The sequence below is a fragment of the Peromyscus eremicus genome, unplaced genomic scaffold (genome assembly GCF_949786415.1).
Source record: "Peromyscus eremicus unplaced genomic scaffold, PerEre_H2_v1 PerEre#2#chr22_unloc_1, whole genome shotgun sequence".
NCBI classification, from domain to species: Eukaryota; Metazoa; Chordata; class Mammalia; order Rodentia; family Cricetidae; genus Peromyscus; species Peromyscus eremicus.
Genome location: NW_026734286.1, coordinates 5,943,592 through 5,967,862, shown reverse-complemented (window position 1 = coordinate 5,967,862; position 24,271 = coordinate 5,943,592). Strand labels below are relative to the sequence as shown.

General features: G+C 56.0%; 1 protein-coding gene across 2 annotated transcripts in view; it reads right to left on the bottom strand.

The window, feature by feature from the left end:
* The window catches only part of Mllt1 (MLLT1 super elongation complex subunit), a 44,908-nt gene that overhangs the window by 5,686 nt on the left and 14,951 nt on the right, over window positions 1-24,271 (bottom strand). Inside the window, exons 3-7 of one of the 2 annotated variants that reach the window (XM_059251795.1) lie at window positions 23,407-23,489; window positions 8,598-8,741; window positions 5,619-5,744; window positions 2,578-3,120; window positions 163-250 (exon numbers count right to left, since the gene is read on the bottom strand). In XM_059251795.1, coding sequence (XP_059107778.1) covers window positions 163-250; window positions 2,578-3,120; window positions 5,619-5,744; window positions 8,598-8,741; window positions 23,407-23,489 — 984 coding nt within the window. The remainder of the gene's footprint in view (window positions 1-162; window positions 251-2,577; window positions 3,121-5,618; window positions 5,745-8,597; window positions 8,742-23,406; window positions 23,490-24,271) is intronic. The other variant, XM_059251796.1, reaches the window with a different exon arrangement.

Genomic DNA, 24,271 nt, shown 5'->3' with positions numbered 1-24,271 from the left:
CTGACCCAAGAGCACAAGCCCAGGCTCAGTCTTCCTGAAGCAACAAGCAGCCCCAGCCCATCACTCAAGAGCCACGCCTCTCCCAGGCTGCTCTTCCCTAGGCTGTGCCTACTGCCCCGTCTCCACCCACTTCTACCAGCTCCACCTCCCCTTCAGACCCACCTTGGCTGTGGTTCTGAGACGGCTCAAAGTCTGAGTCGGAGCTGGAGTCAGAGCTGGAGCTGGCGTTGGCTGGGCTTGACTGGGCCGACTTCAGCCCATGCCAGGGCCAGCACAGAGGGAGAGAAGAGACTGTCATCTTGCAAGTTGGAGGAGGGGCAGTGAAGCAGCCATACAACCCCAAGGTGCCAGGAAGCATACGCTTCCCTGGGGCTTAGGGACAATGACCAAATGTCCAGACCCTACCCAAGCCTCACTCCCACCCACCAGGTGCACAGGAGTGATGGTGGAGTTGTGTGTCACAAGCACCCTGGAGCTGGGCACACCTTGCCTGGTCTTCCTGTGGCTGCACAGGGGTGGACTTGGCCACCAGGGGGCAGTGACAGCCAGGACAAGACAAGGCAAGAGGCCGCCACTATGTGAGTTCTTCAGTGAATGCTGGGAGGGGTCCGCGTGGTGTGTGCAGTAAGGTGTTCTCTGTAGTGTGAGGTCTGTAGTGTGCAACGTTGTGTGTGGTGTGGGGGGGGGTGTGATCTTGATACAGGCTCATGGGTAGGGACAGACAGTTACTGCAGACACCAGCAGGGGGCTAGCCATGGGAGGAAGCAGAAAAAGCAGCAGACAGCAGATCTTCTAGAGCCCAGGCCCTGTCCCTCCCCGGTCAAAGGATGAGTGTGGGGACAGAACACACCTGTCACGGTAGATCGCAGGACCCAGAGCTGAGCAGCCCTCACCCCTGCCCCAAACACGGGACAGGGCAGTGCCTAGTCTGCAGAAGGCACACAGAAAGGACCCTGCCTGCTCAGCAGCTCTGTAAGGCCAGCCTGCCTGGGAAGGAACGTTCCAGGCTAAAGGCAGGGACTGTCCTGCTCAGGGCTCACTGCACCAGGCCCACTGGAGCCTCGGTGTGCCCGTAAGGCCTCTCCTCACCCACCTTCCACTGGCCAGTGCAATTCCTAAGGAACGCGCCCTAGCCACCACGACTGCTGTCTGCATGAGGCTCTCAGAGTGGGACTTCACAGCCACCCTGGGCCTGAGCCAGAGCACCCTCCCTGCATACACCAACCCCATTTGTTTTCCCTGGGCAGCAAAATGCAGAAAGATGGCTGCTGGCGGGCACTGCTCCAGGCAGGGCAGGCTCTAGTGTCCAGCCTCCATCTCCCCACCTATATATAAGGGAGCAGCCTTGCAGGCCATGGGCGGATGTCCTACCTATTAGGCTTAGGTACAGGCCAGGAGCTGGTGGGGAGAGGTGCCCCTCCGAGGCCTCTGGGCTTGTGGTGGCCCTGTAGACCTCCTGGTACCTTTCTCACCACAGAGACCCTAGGAGCAGAGACTACCAGAATCTGAAAACTTCTCACCAGAGAGGCCCAGGAGGTGCCCAATGGGCCTGACTGTAGCCCTACTGCATCCATACTTCCCTCATGGCCCTCGGTGGAAAGGCCTGGGGTGTGGACAGCAGGGCCAAGCACAGTGGTGAGGCCACCAAGCTCACAACAGCAGCTGTTCCTCAGAGCTGCCCATCTCTTCCCTCAGGAGACTACACTCGGCTGAGGCCCCAGTGGCTGTGGCAGGCACTCGATGGGGTGCTCCTGGGTCACATACTATCTACACTCAGCTCCAGCCCGAGAAGCAGTGGCCTCAGGTGAGGGAAGTGCCCAGAGTGTGCCGTGAGCTCCCTGCCTGGGACCAGAACACCAGTCACAGTTGAGGCATGGCTGGCCCCACAGCTGCCCTAAGTGCCCTCCCTGTCTTGGCACCTGAGAGGAGGGTGTTTCATCACACAGAACCACAGTTTCACAGAGCAGAGGCCGAGCCCTGGCTCCTGAGGTGGGTCTCACACAACCCAGTGCTTGCCTTCAGAGTCAGCTCCAGTGACGAGCCCTGGGCTACTGACAGGCTGCTCTGCTCTGCTCTGCTCTGCTCCACAGAACTCAGACGTTTCTCTAGGACTGGGGAAGGTTACCAGCACTCAGCAGGCACAGTGCCAGAACTCCAGGGGACAGAGCACCCATCGTTACAGCTAGGAGCCCACGGCCCTGACACAGGCAGGCAGTCCCCCAGGAATGCGCAGACCGCACCTGCACCCTGCTGTGTGGGGCAGGTGTGGGACACAAGAGGCCCCCAGAGAAAGAGCTCTAGGTGGCTCTGTGGCCATCACTTGTCCTCCTGACAGGAGAGCAGGGTCAAGATCCACCAGGAAGGCAAGACCTCAGAGGGTGAACTGTCTGGTTGATCTTGAAGTCGTCTGGCTAGCCACCAGAGCCACAGCCTGTCCAGTGGGTGGCACCAGGGCTGGGGCTCTGAACCACATGGCCCACACCACCTAGGGACCTCAGCGACTACTGCATGGGCAGGGGAGAGCTGGTGCAGGGGAGACAGCAGCCTGGAAAGGGGCGCCCAGCACCACCTGCTCACCTCTGACCGGAAGGAGGCCTCATCCTCTGAGTTTGAGTCTTCAGCCTGCTGGGTCCGCTTGGCCTCCCGAGACTCACTCTCTGCCTTCCCCTTGTCACCTTTGCTGCTGCTCTTGTCCCTGGCCACCTTCTTGTCGGAGAAAGAAGAGGAGGAGGAGGAGGCGCGGGGCGAGGTGCCAGGGGCACGCCGTGCCCCCTTCGACCCGCTCTTCTTAGGCTTTTTGGCACTGGGCTTCGGTGAGTCCGTGGCAGCGGGCCGCTTGCTGGAGGCCTTGGGCAGGGTAGGGGGCTGGGACGCCCCCTTGGGGGACAGGCTTTCCAGCTTCGCCTCCTTTAGGGCCATTTTGGGTTCCTTGAAAGCAGCCTTGGGTGCTGGGGCCTTCTCCTCCTTGGGCAGTTTGCGCGCAGCGTCCTTGGCACTCTTGGGCTCGCGCTCCGGCTCCTTGGAGCAGCTCCTGCTCTCTGAGTCCTTGCGTGGCCGCTCGCGGTGCTCCCTGGCCACCTTGTGCGGTTTGGACGCCTTGCCACTCTCCTTGTTGGCATCCTGCAAGGCCAAGGGCAGGGAAGGTGAGGAAGACGTGTTCGCAGCACTGTGGGGCTGCCGGACTTTGCCACCCTGGCCTGTTTGAAATGTGTAGAGAGAATCTGCAGAGTAAGAAGATGCAGCAACAGACACACAGAGCCATGCCCACAAACCTGTGGGGCCACTACGGCCGCCAGCGCCTGCAGCTACCCACATCTGGGAGACCGAGGCGCACCGACCGCAAGGTGTAGTCAGCCTCTCTCAAGGCCCTAGTCCACGTCCTCGGAGCTCGAAATCCATCCTGGAGCTGAGCTGGGCAGCCAGCACCTCCAAGCTGGCAGGGTGGGCGTAGCACAAGGCAGACAACCTAGGTGGTTCTTCTAAAGCTAGACCTACGAGTTCAGAGGGCTCAGGCTGACAGGCATAGGCCCCCATCCAGGCCGAGCAGTCCTGTCCTAGCCATGGGGACCAGTGGGGACGCCCCGTTTTCTGCACCCATGTTCTCTCTGAATGCGGGAAGGAGTGCCTACCTCCCAGAATGAGGGCTCAGAAAAGAGGCCAGTGCCCATGATGACTGCCGGCAGGGTCGCAGGCCGACAGGCAGTACTCCCTTACACCCTCTCCACACCCAGACCACTCTGGAGTGCTCAACTCATGCCTCCACCAGTTCTAACCTCCTCTCCAGCATTACGGCCGTGGCCAGGCCAACAGCTCAGAGCTTGCCAGGTGACAGCTCCTCCCACGCAGGCTAGACCCCAGGACCCAGATATTTCTAAAAGTACCACAAAGGACACCAAGCTGGTGGGGTGAGCACCCGGCAAGGAGGGCTCTGCAGCACGTTTGGACCACTCGGATGTCTAGGGACAGATGAAGCTGCCTCAGGACTGTGGCCCACCGCTGGCCACGCCCCCGCAAACCTGACAACACTGAGGCCTGGCGATGAGTGCACCAGAGCAACTGGGGGTGGGAGGACTGTGCCCCAGCAAGCGACAAGGGAGGCAAGAAACGGGAAGGGCGCAGTCCTCACCCTCTCTTGCAGAGGACAAGCCTTCAGGGTGCGGGGCAAGAGTGGCTGATGAGAATGTGCCCACAGCTGTGAGTGGTCGACAAGAGCCACTTTCCTGGGGCCACGCCTGGGCAACTATGGAGTTTCAGACCAACGAGCGCTCCACAGTGAGACCCAATCTCAAACACCGTGAAAGCAGTCAGGGAGGAGGGGACCGTCACGGGCTCGATGCTGCCCTTTCTCCTCAGCTGTAAAGAAGTGCACTTCAGAGAGGCCGCCAAGGCTTGTGGCCTGGTGCCCATCAGGGTGACACAGTCGGTGCCTCCAGGGACAGGTCTGGGTGGGCCTGGCTCCTGCCGCAGGCCACCAGAGACTGCTCAGCCAGGGTAGCAGCACCGGGGCTGACAGTCAGGTCTGGACCGTGCTCTAAGGCCCCCGGGGCTTCTGGGAGAAGCATCCAAAGAGAAGAAACTGCTGCCTAGAAATGTGCGGGGCCAGTGCAGCGCCCACAGCAGTGGCTAGAGAAGGCTGACCACCAGGAAGGACCTGCACACGAGACAAAGCACCCTTAGCTTCGATGCTTCTGTGGACTCCAAACAATGGCTGGGGGAGAAGCCCCAGGTTGCTAGCAAAGCCTGGCCTCTCCTCCAACCCCCCCAGGTCAGTGAGGGGTGACATCAGGATCCGGTTAGGACTCCAAGATGCTGACCAGCTTGAGGATGCCACAGGCCGGCTAGCCTTGTGGAAAGAGCTGGAAGCAGCCTGCCCTGGTGCTTGGGTCTCTTCCTGTGGTGCCCATGGATAAGATGGCCCAAGGGTCTCACGGGGATGCCCCGCTGATAATGCCCTATAGGCAAGTGAAGCAAGAATGCCGAATGAAGGACACACACAAGGTCAGCAGTCACCCAGCGAGGGTCCCAAGAGGGCCAAGCCCCCATGTGGTGAGGGACGGGCCCGGGGTTCTGGGTTCAGATGTCATGGTGGTGCTGACAGCACTGGCCAGCTCGTGGCTGGGGTGGCTGCTCCAGGAGGCCCAGTGAGAACGTTCCGGAGGGCTGAGTGACGAGATGAAACGTGTGTCCTTGAGATTCAGCTCAGTCTCACACACACTACTCCCAGCATCCCCCAAATTGGCTCCATGCCAGCACTGCTGACCAGCAGACCTGAAGCGGCACGGGCAGGTTTGGCCTGGCTTTGCTGGAACCGAGAAGGTAGCCAAGGGACCACTGATGGAAATGCCCTGCCCAGTTACCAGAGGCAAATGACCGCTGGACAGGAAAGAGGGCCCAGGAGGCCCGACTCAAGAGGAGCAGGGCGCAGGACAAGCAGCCGGATCACAAGCACTACTCCTTGCCACGCTAGCTAGCAAAGCGACAAGGAGCAGGAGCAGAGGCTCGGGATGTGGCGGCAGGTGTGCAGGGCCGGGCTCAGCAGACGGTGGCAATGGCCTGCAGTCGCCAGTCGCCAGTCGCCAGGCCCGTGCTCCGCAACGCTGGCCTTCCACCTCACTAACCTTGGAGCCGTGGGACGGTTTGTTCTTCTTGGGGTCAGAGAAGGCAGAGAGTGGAATTGTGGGTAACATGGGGTAGTCGGGGCTGGGCCTGGACACCGTGTCCGCTCCTTCGGGCATTACCATCACCTAGTGACAAAGAGAGACAGAGGTTATCCACAGGCGCCAGGCGATGGGCTGGCGGCGGCCGTGGAGCTGGCCTCCTGGGGAGGGAGAGGGAGCCGGAGGCCAGCTGCCCAGAAGAGTCACAGGTTTGTCCTTGTGATGGAGAGCAGCAGGGGACCAAGACGGCCTCAAGGCCTTCAGGATGGACCCTGGCCAGCAGACTGGAGCCCTGGCGAAGAAGATTCAGAGCCTGTGGCAAAGCAAGAGATGCAGCTGGCCACAGGCTGCACTGAGTGCCGAGGAGGAGGAGGAGGCAGGAGGAGGCAGAGCAGGAGAGGCCGAAGCTGGTGGTAGCAAAGGGGCTTCTGAGGGATCAGCAGATGCAGCTGGGGACAAGCCTTCCCCACTTCAGGGCCAGGCGGCTGCATCTGGCCACACAGAGCCTGAGCAGCAAGGCGGAGGCCAAGAACAGGACCAAGGACAAGAGGGGGCAAGAGAAGAGCTGAAGTGGCCAGAGCTGGGGCCGCGGCGAGCACTGGCCAGCTCAGGGTCACAGGCTGGGATGAGGACTGGCCTGACACCCAGGAAGTGCCGCCCTGCTTCAGCAGCTCCCAAGACACCACAGCAGTTTGGGACTGACCTCCAAACATCAAGTTCACATAGAGATGGAGGCCAAGACACCGCGTGGAGGGCAGCAGACGGGGGCGGGAGGGGTGGGGTGGGGAGGGGGTGCGGGGGGCCTCAAGAAAAGGGCTCAGGCTGGCCGAAGAGGTGGTGCTCGGCCCCGGGCACCTGGGCTCTGCAACTAGCACACCTTTCATGTGGGGAGGCTGATGTTGCACAGTCACATGACACCACACTGCAAGAGGGCAGTAACTTGACCTGCCCTGGTCTGACTTGCTCACTGGGGCCTCCCAACCACAACAGAGGCGAGGCTCCTACAGAGGCTGTGTCCCCAGCTTGGCTCATGAAAACCAGTTCCTCGAAGCACCTGGGAGGTCCGAGCCCCAAGACAGTGGTCCTGTGAGGAAGTGGCTTCCAGGACAGGGCAGATGGACTTGGATGGCCCTGCATGGCCTGCATTCTTTTCCACCTGCCAGCCAGCCTGGCCTCCAGGGCCAGCAGCTCGTGTTCTCTGCCAAGATGCTCGAGGCCAGGTAGGGATGGCGCACAGACCGGCTGCCACAGGAGCCAGATTACGTGGCGCAAACAGCCCCAGGCCATAAGCAGCTAAGCCTGAGCTGGGCACTGCTGGCTGTCCGGCTAGTACAGATCCTAGAGCCACTGCAGGGACATAGGGCCCTAACATGATGCCCTCTCCAGTTCCCCAGAGCCCATAGCTCCTGGACAACAAGCATTACCCCCACAGATATTCACAACCCAGAAGGCCAACAACACAGGGCCACAGTTACCTGGTCCTGGGAGTCACCTGAGAGCCATCGTCCCACAGCCAGGCCACCTGAGGCTGCAGAGTGTCTGGCTAGCCAGTTCCCTAGGAGCACTCTGGGACCTCACTGGAGTCTCTCTTCGAGGCCGGCTGGCCGGACAGAGCTCCCCCCTGTTCCTCCTACGCTGTGTCCAGGTGATGTCCTGAGAACCTTCTCCACAGCTTGGTAATACCTTCCCCAGCACCTGAGAGGCTTGGAGAGGCCTGAGACACTGACGCTCCCAAGAAGCTGACCTGGGGCCCTGGGGACGCCTACATACGCTGTGGATACGCGGCTCCTAGTGTAGGGCAGCAGGGCGGAGCGGCCTCTGCACACACCCACACACCCTCAGCCATGCCAGGAGGGCTGAGCAGCAGCATCAGGTCTACGAGTCATCCCAGGCTGCCACTGCCCGACCACCACGCAGGCAGGCAGAGAGCTTCGTAGTCAACATGCAGGGTTTGCAACCCACTCAGACCCTTGACTGGGAACAACCACTTCCATTCCGAGGAAGGCAGTTCCTGTGAGACCTGGCTATACAGAACCAAGAGAAAAGGGGTACCTGATCCAGAAACATACTCTGGCTGCCATGGACCTGGGGAAGAGGGCTGGCCACACACTCAGATATCATCAAAGAGCCCCTCAGTTCTCCAATACCACACAGACCCACACACCTCACCACACAAAAACACATACACACCCCACAGACCTCCTCACCTCTCTCTCTCTCTCTCTCTCTCTCTCTCTCACACACACACACACACCACAGACCACTACACACAAGCCCCAACACACACACACACACACACACACACACACACACTTCAAACACATCTCAAATGACACCACACTGCCCATACATCTCTACCTCACGCCCCGACATACCACACACAATGCACACACAGCTAAGAACATCACGCTGTCTTAAGTAGGTACCACATATAACCTGCAAAGAACACACACCCCCTACATTAAACATACACTCTGAGCACCAGGCACAACACAAGACACATACCTTCCACACTACAACTACACATACCACATACATACATAGACCTCAAATAATACATGATACAACAGAACAACACACTCCATGCGTAATCACACACCCATACCATCAACCATTACCATGTTTATACAAATTACCCCCACATGCCCCCACACCCACACAAACTACACCAACTGCCCCTCCCCATATCCTCAGACCCCTTGCCAGACCATCACAGGTCTAGCCTAGCATGCCCTGGGCATGCCCTGTGACCTCAGGTCATTGCAGGTGGCTTTGCCACCTTCTCCTTCAGCAGCCAGGCCAGCGGTAGTTGTCTGCCCTTGTCCATGGACCCCTCCACGTCCTCAGGCTGCTGCGGGCCCCACCAGTTAAGGGCCACCGAGGCCCAGCCATTCCAGCAGCCAGCAAGCAGAGAGCGAGGTGGTGGGCAGGCACACTCACCCCGCCGGCCATGAGCAGCTTGCAGCGGAACTCGGTGGTCGGGTTGTTGAAGGTGAGCTTCTCACAGCGCAGGTGGTTCACAGGAGGGTTGCCCTCCAGGTTGAGGAACAGGTCGTAGGTGAAGCAGACCTTCCTCGGCTCCTCCTAGAACACAGAACATGGAAGTCCATCACCAGTGAGCAGGAAGCCAGAGCACTGTACAGGACAGGCTCCAGAGCTACACAGAGAAACCCCGTCTCAAAAAACAAAAGAAACAATAGGGCCCTTCACTCCCAAGAAGGCGCAGAGCCTCTGGGATGCCCGTCAATGTGCAAAGCATCAGAGGCTGCTCTTCCTCAAGCCTCATACAGCAAGGCACTCCCGGCTCTTTCCATTGTCTCCCCAAATACACACTCCTAGGTCTCAACCTAGAGCTGCTCCCACTCCAGGGCCACCCTGTGAGCTGAGCAGGAGTGGGGTCAGACCACATGGTTTCACCATAGGAGGTCCTCGGGAACCACCCCAGAAACCAAAACCAGAGGCTCTGTGTGCAGCGGTGTGGAAGCCACGAGGAACCGTTCTCAGGGCGACTAGAGGCCCTGCTGCCAGGTGATGTTGTGTAAACAAACTACAGTCCAGGGTGGTCTTGAACTCCCAATGCTCCTGATTCCACCTCCTGAGTGCTGGGATGAGGAGAGCATTACCATACCCGTCCCCATCCCCACCCCAGGGCAGACAACTGACTTGTGACATGGGTGTCAGGACAGTTCCACGGAGGCAAGCCACCTCTTCAACCAGACAGCAGCATGAAGGAAAATGGAAGTGAACCCCACCACCTCACCCTGCAACCAGACGGTGGCTCGGCAGGGACAGGCACTTGACCATGCAAGCCTGAGGACCCACAAGATGGAAGGAGATGGGAGCAGGTTTAAGAAACCAGGGACAAGAAACCAGGGATAGTCCTGGTCCCTGAAAGTTCCAGAGGCTGCTGAGACCTGACAGACCAAGCCCTGTGACACTGGTCGCTGTAAGCTGGGGGCCCTGACATCCAAGATGCCCAAGGCCCATTTGGGAGCTGTAACTGCTCAGCCATTCACGGCTGCTGGGAAGCGGTCATCACCACAGCTGCCGAGCACTGGGCATGCAGGGTGGACACCTCCAAGCTGAACACCAGAGGCTCTGGTCTCCCATCCCACTCATGGTGGGGAGTGTCTAGTCAGCCAACACAGTCCCGGGTGTTGGGCATTCTTGGGTATGTGATGGCCAGGTTCAGGGGCCTCTCTCCCTCTGATTTCTTCTTTGGATGTCTTAGCGGGAGAGCACAGCTACTTCAACATCCTTGATGGAGGAAGGACCAGTCCTCTCTGAGTGACAGGAGGCCTTTGGGCCCACTCCCAGATATGACAGCAGCTGGAACGTTAACACCCACTGAAGCACAGTGAGCTTCACATCAGCTAACCCGTGAGATTTAAAACAGACTCAACTCCCAAGAAAACAAAAGCTATCCTACCAAACAACCAACCACTACACAGAAAGCCAGGACGCAGGCCAGGAAACCTCAGTAAGCAGCAGGAGGGCAGGACCCAGTCCAGTGTGGCCCTGTTTCTGGCAGCCACGGCTCCAGCCTGCCAAGAGCTCCTCTAGTAAGTGAGGGAAGGGGACAGGGTCGCCCTGGCTTCCCAGGGATGTGGAGGTCACAGTTTGCTCAATGGCGGCTGTGTAAGCTCTGGGAACCCAGGGTGACTCACAGCAGGGACTCAGCCAGCTATGTGCCACCCTAACACAACAGCAGAGTGGCCCCTGGGTGTCCTTATTCCTCTAATGGCAAAGCTGACACTGGACGGGTCTCTAAGAGTTGTGAGTGAAGGGCAAGAGAGGGTGAGGGTAACCTTGAGGGTGGGGACCCCAAACTTAGACATGGGTTTCTGCACAGCCTGAGGAACAGACAGGAGGCTGGCCCAGATGAATGGGTACTGTGGCCCCCTCTTGTTCTGGCCACAACACAAAGCAGAAGACAGGACAGTCTAGAACAGGTGCAACAGGTAGTCTGGCCACCTCTACCAGAAGCCAGCATCTCACAGTGGCTCCCCTCACCTGGCCGCCCCAACAGGATCCCAGACATTACTCCATTCACCGAGGGGGCCCCCGTCTTCGCTGTGGAGATGACCTGGCACTCACCCTGAATTCCCTACAAAATGGACGTAGCCCAGGAAACAAGAGCAGGCCAAGGAAGAACAGAAGAGGGGTTGTTGCTACTGTGCACACAGGATCTGGGCCCAGCCAGCTGGCCAACAGCACAGATGTGAACTCAGACAGTGCCCTGGGGTCCATCAAGCTTCAGGATCTAGTGCCCAGAAGATGAACCAGCACCCCACGTGGGTGGGACTGGACACTACCAACTGGATGCCTTGGGCGTTCGGCAGGGAGGAAGGATAGCTGAAGGAGGGCCTGGACAGCTGAGTGGGGCTCAGAGACAGCGATGGGAAGAGGGAAGAGGACGAAGCACCATCTAGTCACCAATAGGAGGACCATGCCAACTGCCCCCACCATCCCTGCTGCCGCTCTCCGGAAGTGCCTGGAAGGGCTGTACAGAGCTGGCCCAATGGGGCAAGCAAGGACTCTAAGGGGAAAGGGCTAAGTTCTTGGGCGTGTGTGCATGCACACACACACACACATACATGGGTGTGTAAAATCAATGTTTTCCTCAGTTGCTCTGCACCCTATTTTATGAGGCAGGGTCTGACTGAATCTGGGATTTACCAATTATCAGCTAGCTGGTCACTGCGTCTCAAGGATTCCTTGGTCTCCATCCCTAGCACAGGGATTAAAGACACATGCCTCACCACTTTTCCTGAGGGTGCTCAAGTCCTCACGCCAGTATGGCAAGCTCCTCCCGGCTGAGCCCTGTGCTCCATGTAGTAACAGGGAGAACAGCCTGGGACGCATCTCCACTTTAGTCACCGTGCTGACTCAGGACAGGGGGGCGGGGACACAGAGGGAGACCGGGGCCTCCCTGGTGACGCAGCATCTGAGAGGTGGAGATGTGCCTATGCTCCAGGACATGAGGGCCAGCAGTGTGCTAACCAGCTCCCCAAAGGTTAAGGTCCACAGTCACTTCAGCCAGTCCCCAGGCTGCCTCAACTCCGAGCAGCTTGACCACAGGCCTCGCGTGCGTGCGTGCGTGCGTGCGTGCGTGCACTGCAGCCACCTGTAGCCGCCACAGTGGGCAGGGAGCCAGCATCTCTCAGCTTCAGTCAACTGCAATGCCGCCCAACTGGCAGGACCAGTGCTGGTGCCAAGGAGGCCAGGAGTCCACACAGCTCAGGAGGAAGGGCTCTGGGCCAGGCTGGCCCGGGCACCCGAACCCATTCTCCACCCTGGTGTGAGAGAACAGCAGCCACCATGAAGACCCCGGCATGCTGCGAGCCTAGGGTCCACAGACTCGCAGTCAGCAGTCTGGTAAATCTGAGCGTGGTCTCAACATGACGGAGGACCCAGATTCAAGTGCAGATTCACAAGAGCTGCTACAACCGGGCCTTCCTCAGCATCATGCCCTTGCATGACAAGCCACATCACTCAATGCTGAGAGGGGGAGTGAACAAGGGGGGGAGGTGGCGGGGCGGGGAGGGGAGGGGAGGGGAGGGAGAGGAAGACTGAAAGAGGCTCTGAGACCCAGCCAGAGAGCCAAGGCCTGTCCTGATTGCTGATTTAAATCCTGAGCAAAATAGACTAGTAAAATACATATGTACAAAGAGGGAAAACCGTACAGAAAGACACAAACACAGAGAGACAAGCAGACACACCCAGACGGACAGACAGACAGACACAATCACACACCTGGGCTGGGTGGGGCTCAATAACAGGGCATGTGAGAGGCCCTGGGTTCTACCCTCAGCCCCCACATCAGACACACTGGCCATCTACGAGGCACCAGGAAGAGCATGTACGAGACGCTAAGGCTACTGCAGGGCAAGTCTGCAGACTCTACTCTGATGAGGTGCCACAGTCTTATCTCCCGCAGACACGCAGTGGACTGTTTACAGGACACACTCTGAGCTGGTGAGCTGCCAGGGCTCACGTCCAAACCCTCTGGGAGCAGAGAAAAGGCCTGCAGACGAGCCCACAGCTGGCAGACCTCTCTCCACTTGTGCAGATTCTCAACGTTTTTATACGACCAACTGCTCACTGCATACCTCCAGCTCTGTCATGTTCTCCTCACAGCTCTTTGGCACCCTCTGTGTCCTATGGGCTCTTCTCTTGCCCTCCCCTGGGGCTGCCTGTGCCACCAGGCTTTGCTATGTGCCCAGGTTTCCGTAGCATCAGGGACTGTCTGAGCCCCAGTGGCATCTGGTCAGAGAGCCAGGCCACATGGAGCTACAGCTACGCTTCACTGCCCACACCCACAGGGCCTTCCCAGAGACCTGGTGAGAAAGCTCTCCCTCTAGCCCCACTCCCCCACAATGTGCACCGGCACCCACTCCTGCTACAGAGAGTGAGAAGTGTCATCCACCCTGAAGGAAGACAGGACAAGAGACCTGAGGCCAGGAGGCCCTTGGGTGTGTGGAGCCAGTGAAGTAATGGCAAGACCACCTCAACAGCAGCAGACACTGTAGAAGGACAGAGGGCCCGTGTGACAGTGGGAGCATCCTGAGACAGTTTAGGAACCCACCACCTGGGCTACAGGTGGCTTGGATTAAGAGCACTTGTTCCCAGAACCCACATCATGACTCAAAACTGCCTGATAACTCCACCTCCAAGGAACCAAACACCTCTTCTGGTCTGTACAGGCACAGGCACACACATGGTACACAGATACACAGGCAAACACTCATGCACATGAGACAAAATAAACAATCTTTCAGAAAAGAGAGCGAATCGATGAACCCAAGCAAGCACAGGGCACACGCATGAGGAGAGCTCAGTCATCCTCGGCCACACAGAACTTGAGGACAGCCAGTGCGCACAAAGCCCTGGCCCAAAATAAAGCCAACAGACAGGAGGAAGAAAGACTGGTGGCCACTGAGGGACACTCAACAGCAGGGCAGTGAGGACAGTCTCAGGCGCCACACTGTGCACAGCTCAGGTGGGGGAATTACATGCTGGGAATTCCCTCAACGAAGAAGGGAGCCACCTATGTAAGGTCTAGGAGCCTGGAGTAACCACAGCTCACACACATCTTGCCCTGATAAACTGGAGCCCAGTGGCAAGTGTTTACGATGGCATCCATTGCCAAGTCAGGCCCAGACTCACACACAGCAAAGACAGAGCCAAGGGCTTCTCACACCGCTGCTGGTGGAGACGGAGAACAAATGAGAGGTTGCCAGGTGATTTCAACAGGCTTTGGGGACTGGGGCATCAGAACCACTATGGACCCAACCTGTGGGCCCTATATAGTGTGCAAGTGCAGTGAGTATGTGACTCCTTGAGTGGGACTGTGGACAGTGCCCTCACTGGACCTAGGAGACCTGAGGACAGATGGGACCGACACTGCCCATCCTCACTGTCAGACCAACCAGCCTCCAGGGGCACAGCCAAAACCAAGACGGGGACTCACTGGGCTGGCGTGTGGCTGGCAGCACGGGACGACTATCTCAGAACTAGCCAGAGATCAATGTGGCCATGAGAAAGGCTTTCCTGGTTCAGTCCCCAAGAGGAACATGCACAGGGACACAGGGCACAACCCTGGCCCCAACCTCCTGCCCTGCAATGTAAGGCCCCAAGGTCCCCGGAAACTGTGAGGTAGAGATGGAACATGGGGCTGCACTCTGAACCACAACACAAGCAGCTCCCATGACAGCGCAGGGTTCAGCAACAGAACAGGGAGATGCCATGGGACCCCAGGAAGAAGGCCTGCTAGCCCCCATGGAGACAGGGGAGAGGCCGGGGAACCTCATGCTGTGCACAGACACTCAAACACATAAAATAGAGATCCTCAAAAGATCCACCACACACAAGAGACTGGGGCAGCTGTCAGGAACTCCCTGGAAACAACAGGCCAGAGGTGACCCCTGTATCTCTGGGCAGGCTGAGGCAGGAGGACAGTGGATTCTAGACCAGCTTGGGACTATAAACACATCTTCCACAGACAGACAGGGCTCTAGGACCACAAAGCCTCCTTGGCACACCCTACTGAACACGCAAAGAAAACAGCCCATCCTACTGAGGTCCGCAGGCTGGGAAGAAGGGCGGCCATTCCCTAACACAGTCTATGTGGCTGGCATCAACCTATACAGAAACCAAGGACACCACAGGAAGCCACCGACCAACACTGCCTATGAACACAGATCCAAACACCCTGGAGAGCAAGCAGACTCAAGCTGTGAGACGGTGTACATCACAGACCCAGGGTGAGGCAGGGGTGCAAGGCAGGGCACACAAAGCTACCTGCGGTGGCGCACTGAGACAGGAAGGGAGCAGCCTCGTGGTTTTCTCAATAGTGGCAGAAAAAGAGCCTTTGACAAAATTTAGTACCCCTTCATCATGACAGAGAACTGCACAGGAAGGTAGGGGCAGGTGTGACACATGAAAGCGGTTAGTCCCCGCCACCTCCTCAGTGGTCAGGAGAGCTCCCACTGAACTGACACAGAAGCGGCCAAGGCCCTGCACACTCACCAGTGCTGTGCACAGACACTGCACAGGATCATGCGTGCAAACCCTGAGCTATGCTGTGGGCAGGAAAAGTTTTTGTTTGTTTTTCAGTTGTAGAACTAGACTTCCTTAATCCAATAATGGCTATTTACAATAGACCCTTAGTGGGCATCCCACTCCGTGGTAATAACTGGAAATTTCTCCTAAAACCAGGAGTGAGGTAAGGATGCCCACTTTACCAATGCTGGAAGTGCTCACCAGAGCAACGACAAGCTGACTGCAGATGACGGGAGGGATACATGGGAAACCACACCACACGCACCTAAGCTACAGCACCAATGCATCCACTGAAGCTGCAGGTGTGAGGCTGTGACGGCTCATCTAACGGTCTCCTTGGTGAGATCTGGAGTTACCTGGAGTCAGGACTCTGACATGCCTGTGCAGATGACCTTGATTAGGTTAACTGAAGTGAGAAACCTGCCCACTGTAGGAGGCATCATTCTCTGTGCCGAGGCCCTGGGCTGTATTAAAATAAAGGAAACGGTCCAGCAAGATGGTCCAACAGGCAAAGTTGCTTACTGCTAAGCCTAAGTTTGATCCCCAGGACCCACATGGTGGAAGGTGAGAATGGATTTTCATACACTGAGCTCTGGCCCCCCAATGAGCATACACACAAAATAAATCAGCAAAATAAAATGGACACACATAAAAATGAAGCTGGGCATGATGGCACAAGCCATTGATCCCAGCACTCCACAGACAGACTCATCTCTGTGAACGGAAGGCCTCACCTACATAGCCCTCACCTCATTTAAAAAAAAAAATGTTATTCATTAGTATTACTGGTCTTTAATCCTAGCACTCAGGAGGCAGAAACAGGTTGATCTCTGTGAATTCAAAGCCAGCCAAATTCATCGACATAGAAAATTCCAGGCCAGCCAGGGCTACACAGTGAGATCCTGTCTCAAAAAACAAGAGTGAAACCACACTGGCCCTGGATGGTGGGGTCTCCACAGCAGAACACATTTCTGGGCATGTGTGAAGCCCAGGCTTCTTTCCCAGTACCAAATTAGCCCACAACTACAAAACTTGTGTAGAGCCCAGGGTCGGCCTGTACTGGGTAGTTTTGCATGTCACCTTGGCACAAGCTAGAGTCATCAGAGGAAGGAGCCTCAGCTGAGGAAATGCCTCCATGAGATCCAGCTGTAAGGCATTTTCTCAATTAGTGATCAATGGGGAAGGCCCAGCCCACTGTGGGTGGTGCCATCCCTGGGCTGCTGGTCCTGGGTTCTATAAGAAAGCAGGCTGAGCAAGCCACGGGGAGCAAGCCAGTAAACAGCACCCTTCCATGGCCTCTGCATCAGCTCCTGCCTCCAGGTTCCTTCCCTGCTTGAGTTCCTGTCCTGACTTCCTTAGATGATGAACAGCAATGTGGAAGTGTAAATTGAATAAACCCCTTCCTTCCCAACTTGCATTGGTCATGGTGTTTCATCAAAGCAATAGAAACCCTAACTAAGACAGCCTCTATGACTTCAGACAACAACTGAGTCACAGATTTGATACCACAGTCATGTACAAAGAAGGAAAAACCATGCCAGGCGTTGGTGGTGCACACCTTTAATCCCAGCACTCGGAAGGCAGAGGCAGGCGGATCTCTGAATTCAAGGCCAGCCTGGTCTTGAACTCAGAAAAGCAGCCCTGTCTTGAAAAACCAAAAAAGGGAAAACCAGATTACTGAATTTCCTAAAAATGTGAGGTCTTTGTACATGAGGACACAAGTAAGCAAACAACTGTGGACAGAAGGAAGACACCTGCCGGTCTCACCTGGCCAGAATACACAGAGCTTCTGCAACACAGCAGCAACATCAAATCTGAGCGTGGGCCGTGTCCTCTGAAGAGAAGTAACCAGTGACCAGAAGATGCCAGTCACTGTAAGCCAACAGGGAATGATGGCAAGAACCTCAACAGAGAATCCATCCAACGTCCATGGGAATGACCACGGTTTACCCAGAGCAGGCGTGGCTGACGACGCCAGGTGAAAGCAAAATGGTGCAGCCACCATGGGACATGAAGGAGCTGCTCAGAGGGTGAAGCCAGAACCCCACTCTTCCCAGGCCCCCATTCATCCCAGCACCCCCACTCCTCCCAGGTCCCTGCCATCCTTCCACCAGCATCTACCAGAACGAACCAATGCAAAGTGTGCGGATACAACTGTGGCTGCCATGGCCACCCCATTCCCAACAGCAGTTGAAAAGCTATAGGGCTGATCCCCACCTGTGGGTCCCACAACTGTAACTTCCACAGGACATCCTGACATGCAACAAACCATGCTGTCTGCTGCCTGTGCCTCTTGAACAACAGGGTGTTTAAAGAAGTCCCGGAGAGTGTGCTGAGTGTAGGAGACAGGAGGGATGGGCCTAGGTGTGGCCTGCCAATGTTCAGCAGGCAGGGCACAAGCAAACAAGCAAACAGCCAAGGTGCTGTCTACATCCTGACAAACCCGTAGGCTTAGCCACCTCGATGATGCCTGCAACCAACAGAGAACATTAGATCAAGGATATTTAAAGCGGCACATACAACATCACCCACTGACCAGGGACAAAGGCTGATATGAAAAACCAGAAGGAAGCGGTTCCTGACTTCCCCTGGGAGTGACCATTCAGTTTCTAAGCCAGAGCTGGCCCTGAAAGGCCCAGACACACATGAACAGATGTGCATGGAATGTACCACAAAGTAAGGGGCCCTTGCACACTGCCCCCTCAGAACCTTCCAAGCTCACAGCCTGAGACCCTGCGAGGTCACTTGTCCACTGTGACACCAGCAGTCCTGACATCTGAGCATGTTACGTCACCCAGAGCCTGTGCTCTTTCCGCTGTTCCTGCTGCCTCCAAAAGCACTGGTGACCTGTGCGCCCATCTCTCTCCCAGTCTGATACTGTCCCTTGTCTGAAGGCCATACACATCTGCACATGGCATACGCAGTTCCACATATCAGAGGTACAGTGAACTAAACAGAGAATTCACAAAAGAAGAATCAAAATGGCTGAAAGACATTTAAAGAAATGCTCAACATCCTTAGCCATCAGAGAAATGCAAATCAAAATGACTCTGAGATACCACCTTACACCTGTCAGAATGGCTATGATCAAAAACACTAATGACAGTCTATGTTGGAGAGGATGTGGAGCAAGGGGAATACTCCTCCACTGTTGGTGGGAGTGCAAACTTGTACAACCACTGTGGAAATCAGTATGGCGGTTCCTCAGAAAATTGGCAATCGATCTACCTCAAGACCCAGCCATACCACTCTTGGGCATATACCCAAGGAATGCTCAATCCTACCACAAAGATACATGCTCAACTATGTTCATAGAAGCATTATTCGTAATAGCCAGAACCTGGAAACAACCTAGATGCCCATCAACTGAAGAATGGATTAAGAAAATGTGGTACATATACACAATGGAGTTCTACTCAGCAGAGAAAAACAATGACAGCATGAAATTTGCAGGCAAATGGATGGAACTAGAAAATATCATCCTGAGTGAGGTAATCCAAACCCAGAAGGACAAACATGGTATGTACTCACTCATAAGTGGATACTAGATGTAAAGCAAAGAACAATCAGACTGCAACCCACAGAATCATGGAGGCTACATAGCAGGGGGAACCCTAGGATGACTGTGGCTTATAATAAGTTTTGGTATTACTCAATCACTGAGCAAGCCTCAATGAAACATTTCACTATTAAGATAGGAATTTAGGGCTGGAGAGATGTCTCAGAGGTTAAGAGCACTGACTGCTCTTCCAGAGGTCCTGAGTTCAATTCCCAGCACCCACATGGTGGCTCACAACCATCTGTAATGAGATCTGGCACCCTCTTCTGTGTACATAATAAATAAATAAATCTTTAAAAAAAAAAAAAAGATAGGAATTTATACTGTATCAAGCTGAAAATAGAAAATTTAATTAATTAATTAAAAAAAAAGAGGTACAGTGGCAGGAAGATCTGAGTGCCTCAGGTATGTCACCTAGCACATCTAGCACCCAGAGCAAGGTTCAAACCACAGCCATGTGACTGGCCTGGCTCCACCCTGAGGCTGGAGATGGTGGGCAATGGTGTGATCGCACTAGGTCCTGGTTCCAAGTTTCTCCAGTGTGGTGCTTAACTGACACTCGTTCCCAGCATCAAACCCTCAGCCAACCTCCCCAGCAGAGATCCACAAAGCAACATATACACAATGGAGTTCTACTCAGCAGAGAAAAACAATGACAGCATGAAATTTGCAGGCAAATGGATGGAACTAGAAAATATCATCCTGAGTGAGGTAATCCAAACCCAGAAGGACAAACATGGTATGTACTCACTCATAAGTGGATACTAGATGTAAAGCAAAGAACAATCAGACTGCAACCCACAGAATCATGGAGGCTACATAGCAGGGGGAACCCTAGGATGACTGTGGCTTATAATAAGTTTTGGTATTACTCAATCACTGAGCAAGCCTCAATGAAACATTTCACTATTAAGATAGGAATTTAGGGCTGGAGAGATGTCTCAGAGGTTAAGAGCACTGACTGCTCTTCCAGAGGTCCTGAGTTCAATTCCCAGCACCCACATGGTGGCTCACAACCATCTGTAATGAGATCTGGCACCCTCTTCTGTGTACATAATAAATAAATAAATCTTTAAAAAAAAAAAAAAGATAGGAATTTATACTGTATCAAGCTGAAAATAGAAAATTTAATTAATTAATTAAAAAAAAAGAGGTACAGTGGCAGGAAGATCTGAGTGCCTCAGGTATGTCACCTAGCACATCTAGCACCCAGAGCAAGGTTCAAACCACAGCCATGTGACTGGCCTGGCTCCACCCTGAGGCTGGAGATGGTGGGCAATGGTGTGATCGCACTAGGTCCTGGTTCCAAGTTTCTCCAGTGTGGTGCTTAACTGACACTCGTTCCCAGCATCAAACCCTCAGCCAACCTCCCCAGCAGAGATCCACAAAGCAACGTGGGAACACAACCAGCAGACCCCACTGCCGTCACTGCACTGCCCTGCAGACTCGGAGTCACTGAGGCCCCTCTCCCGGTCTCTCAGCATGCTGGTATCTGCAGCCTGGGTGATGAAGAGACAAGACCATGCTCGGCCCAGGCACTGTTGGTGTGACCACAGCTCAGGTTGCTCCCTGGGCCAGCCTTTGTCCTGGGAGCATGTGCACACGCATACAGACTCCAAGAGGGAGCCTCACCACTTGGGAGACCCCATGATGAGTTAGTCAGAGCCAAAAACTGCCCCAGGACACATGGAGATATAACACCGTGCATGGTCAGCAGCCCAGAGAAAACCAGAGTTTATAACAGTGTCTGACCTGCAGCTCCTATGACCCCTCGGGACCCCTGCAGAGTACACAGGGACAGAAAGCCCCAACCTCTTGGCTCGCACCTTCCCGAGGGCCCAGTGCAGTCCCTCTCCCCAGGACAGGGCGTAGGGGCAGAGCTGCCTTGGCACCTGCTGTGGCTGTGGGGCGAAGCAGACTGCACGACCTGTGCGCAGACCCTTGGGCTCCAGGCCCAGAGGGCATGGTGGCACAGGAGCAACCAGCTCAGCCTGTGCTTCATCCCACCCGAGGGCTGCTGGAAGCTTCAGAGTCCCTTCCTGAGGAGCATGAGAGGCAGAAACCAAGCTCATGGTGCAGCCCACCCACCCCATCCTGCTGACACACTTGACCAGCCAGGTGAGGGCACAGCTCTGCTTCTGAAGGCCAGGAACGTGCTTGGTGCAGACCAGTGGCTCTGGTTCAACCCACCATGGCCAAAACAACTAAGAAATACCATGAGCGTGACTCTCCCTTTAAAAGGTGCCTGGCCACCCTCAGCACGTCCAAGACACCAGGACGTGGATGAAGCCCCACTCTAGGATGTGCCTCAGATAGACTGTGGGACAGGAACAGGGGAGAAGAGGCTCCACCCAGGCCACTGCAGGAGCATCCCAGTCCAGGAACTCCACGCTGCCCCACCCCTGGGAACTGAGAACACCAGCAGCATGTAAGGACACAAGGACATCCTAGCTGACTAGAGCGTTGCACTCAGAAAGCCAAACCACCCTATCCTCCAGCAGCCATCTGACTCTATTGGGGGAGTAGAGGGGGCTTATGGCCACAAAGCTCAAGTGCTAGCCTGGGTAGTAACCAAGACCCTGCCTATGCTCAGAACACTGTGCTTTCCATGGCATGGTATGTTCACCATACAGCCTCCCCAGCCATGAGCACAAGGGGCTCCACTGCAAACTGCAAAGGGCCATGGGTGGCTAGGGTTAGGAGCAACGCCTTAAGAACCAGAGCCCAGCCGGCCCACATGCTTGGCCAGGCAGGCAGAGAGGCACAGAGGTGTCAGGGACACAAGGCCTCTGAGCACAGGGGACTACAAACAGCCCTTGAGACTCTAGGACATGGGAGCCTGTCAGCCCAGAAGTGGTTCAGCTGCCCCAGGGAAGGTGACAGTCCCCTGGCCCATGCCTAGACCACAGCAGAAAGGACTGCTGTGTGCATCCCGCTGCTCAATCACTGAGGGCTGGAGGGAGGAACTCATGATGTTGGCTTCATCCTTGATGCCATGGGATGACTGAGACTGTGTGCTTGCAATCCACTGAAATGGCACTCACTCCCATGAGGCAACACACCTGAGCCTGTCCCCAGAGATCCCTGCCAACAGAATGGTTCGTTGCCATTCTCAAATCTCCTGCAGACCTGGTATAAACAAGGACCCAAGACTTGGGGTCTCAGCGGGACAGAGCACCCCAAGCAGCAGAGGCCTTTTCCAACAGAAGGAAGTGCGGTGCTCGCACTGAGCACCAGGGCTGGGCAGGTGGCTCCACTGTTGAAGTTTTTACTCACAAGCATAAGGCTGAGTTCGCTCCAGAGTGTGATCTGTAATCCCAGAACTGGGAGACATACAGCAATGCCTGGAGCTCACTGCAGCCAAGTCAGTGAGAAGCCAGGTTCTCACAAGGTAGGGTAGGGAGCCATGAGTCTCTGAAGACACTCTCTGGCCTCCATGCACACACGTGTAAGCATACCCACACACACACCTCAGGAAAACAGAATCTACTGTGCCACCACTCAGGGGGTCTATAAGACATCACAGACCTCAAAACAACTGAGAGAGCCTGTAAGGGGGCTCACTGGGCGAAAGCACTTGATGCTAACACTGAAGACCTGAGTTCAATCCCCAAAGCCCCCTGGTAAAAGGAGAACCCCATTCTCACAAGTTGTCTTCTGGCCTCCAAGTGTGTGCGTGTGTGCACCAGTGTGTGTCTCACTCTCAAGTGTGCACACACACACAGAGTAAATAATTACAAGAAATACAGAGAAAAACCACCAGCACAGCGCAGGTTCCCAGCACACAGAAGTGAAAACTCGGAGCAAGAGCCTGGGTGCCGTGTGCCGCCGTGTGCCGCTGAAGGAACGGAACCGCGGCGCAGTAGAGAAGCAGGTTGTTGAAAATGCGCCCATGCTGTGTGCTGTCCTAGCTGCCACTACTCCTGTGTGCTCCACTCACGCAGGGACTAACAACGCTTCCCCACTTGCCTGCCTAGTGCACTTAGAGTGTCTGTAGGTCTGTGTGGGCGTGCGTTAGTTCCTTCCTAACTCACAGCCTCAGGCTCAGGGGGACAGCCAAGCCTCGGTTGCTGACCCATGCTGACCCACGGCACACAGCAATCACAGTGTTGACGGTGTGCACGCCTGGTGTGCGCCGTAGCTTTCTCCCCTGGGGTGCCGACAGTCTACTAACCGCTCCCCTACTGAGACCACTCCTCCAGAGTAGCTAAACCCGCCTCCCTGTCCAGCTGAGTGCATAAAGCCCGCCTTCCTGTCACACTGTGTGCATAAATCCTGCCCCCTCTCTCAGCAGTGACCCGGCCTCTCTGCCCCACTGTTAGGCGGCTGCAGTTTCTGTTACTCTGAGTCCAGCCCAGAGCACTGCATTGGAGATTTCTGCCTTTCTTCATTCCCTCTCTGCTCCAGTTAGGTCAAGTGACCTACACTCACTTGCTCTTCTCGGCCGATGGGGTCTGCTGCTGGCTCAACCCCCAGCTTTTGTTTCTGCTTTTCTTTCGGTCACCCCCCCCCCCATGCAGTGTGACCCTTGCCTCAGCCTGAGCTGGGCTGACCGGCACCTGTCCCAGTCCCAGGTCTACTCCCCTTCTCCCACGGTGTCCGGCTCCCCCCCCCCCAGTCTCTCACCTTGTTTTTGAAGTACACTTCGATGAGCATGATGAACCCCGCATAGCCCGACTCCTCCACCTTGTAGGGGGGCTCCTTGCACACTGCAAAGAAGGTGAAAATCTTCCATCAGCCGCCTGCCCACCACAGCCCTCCAGGCCCTCAGGCTGCTCTGCAGGGTCCAGGGACAATGGAGCTACAGGTCAGGGCTTCTGGGAAATGACAATCCAGAGTGGGGTCAGGAAGAAGGCAAGGCAGGCCCCTGTGTGGTCGGTCAGCAGAGGGCAGGGCACATCCAGTGACAAGCACCTGGGCACCAGGGACTCCAGGCAAGGGGGCTCAGGAGCCCCTCCCAAGATACTCAGACACAACAGTCTGCAAACCATCCCCATTTCCCCCCAATCTTCAAACACCCCGCCCGTGTGAGGCTGCTGGAGAACAGCCAGTCACGGTGGCAAAGGAGAAAGGCGACAGGAGGACGGAGTGGGAGAAGGAGCCGGCAGGAGTCAGAGGGAGACGACAATGACGACCCCATTCCTCCTGGCGTCCTCAGTCGTGATGACCTCCCACTGCTTCACCTAAGGTCCCCGGTCCTGGCTCCCCACTCGGCCCCCAGGGGACTCCAGGCCATCTGGCTGTTCTCCAGTCAGCTTCCAAACCTGCCAACAGCTCAGGACAGGCCCACTGCCCACTGGGTGCTGCAGATGAACTTCCCCCACCCTACCCCCTGTGCTGTCTGGCACCAAGTCCTACTGCGCAACTTCTGCTCAGCCAATCAGACAACAGATCAATCAACCATCACCTGAATCCTCCACCGGGCTCCCCAGGAAGCCCCACTATGGCTCTCTACCACCCGGGGTGGCCACCTGGCTCCAGCCACCTGCAA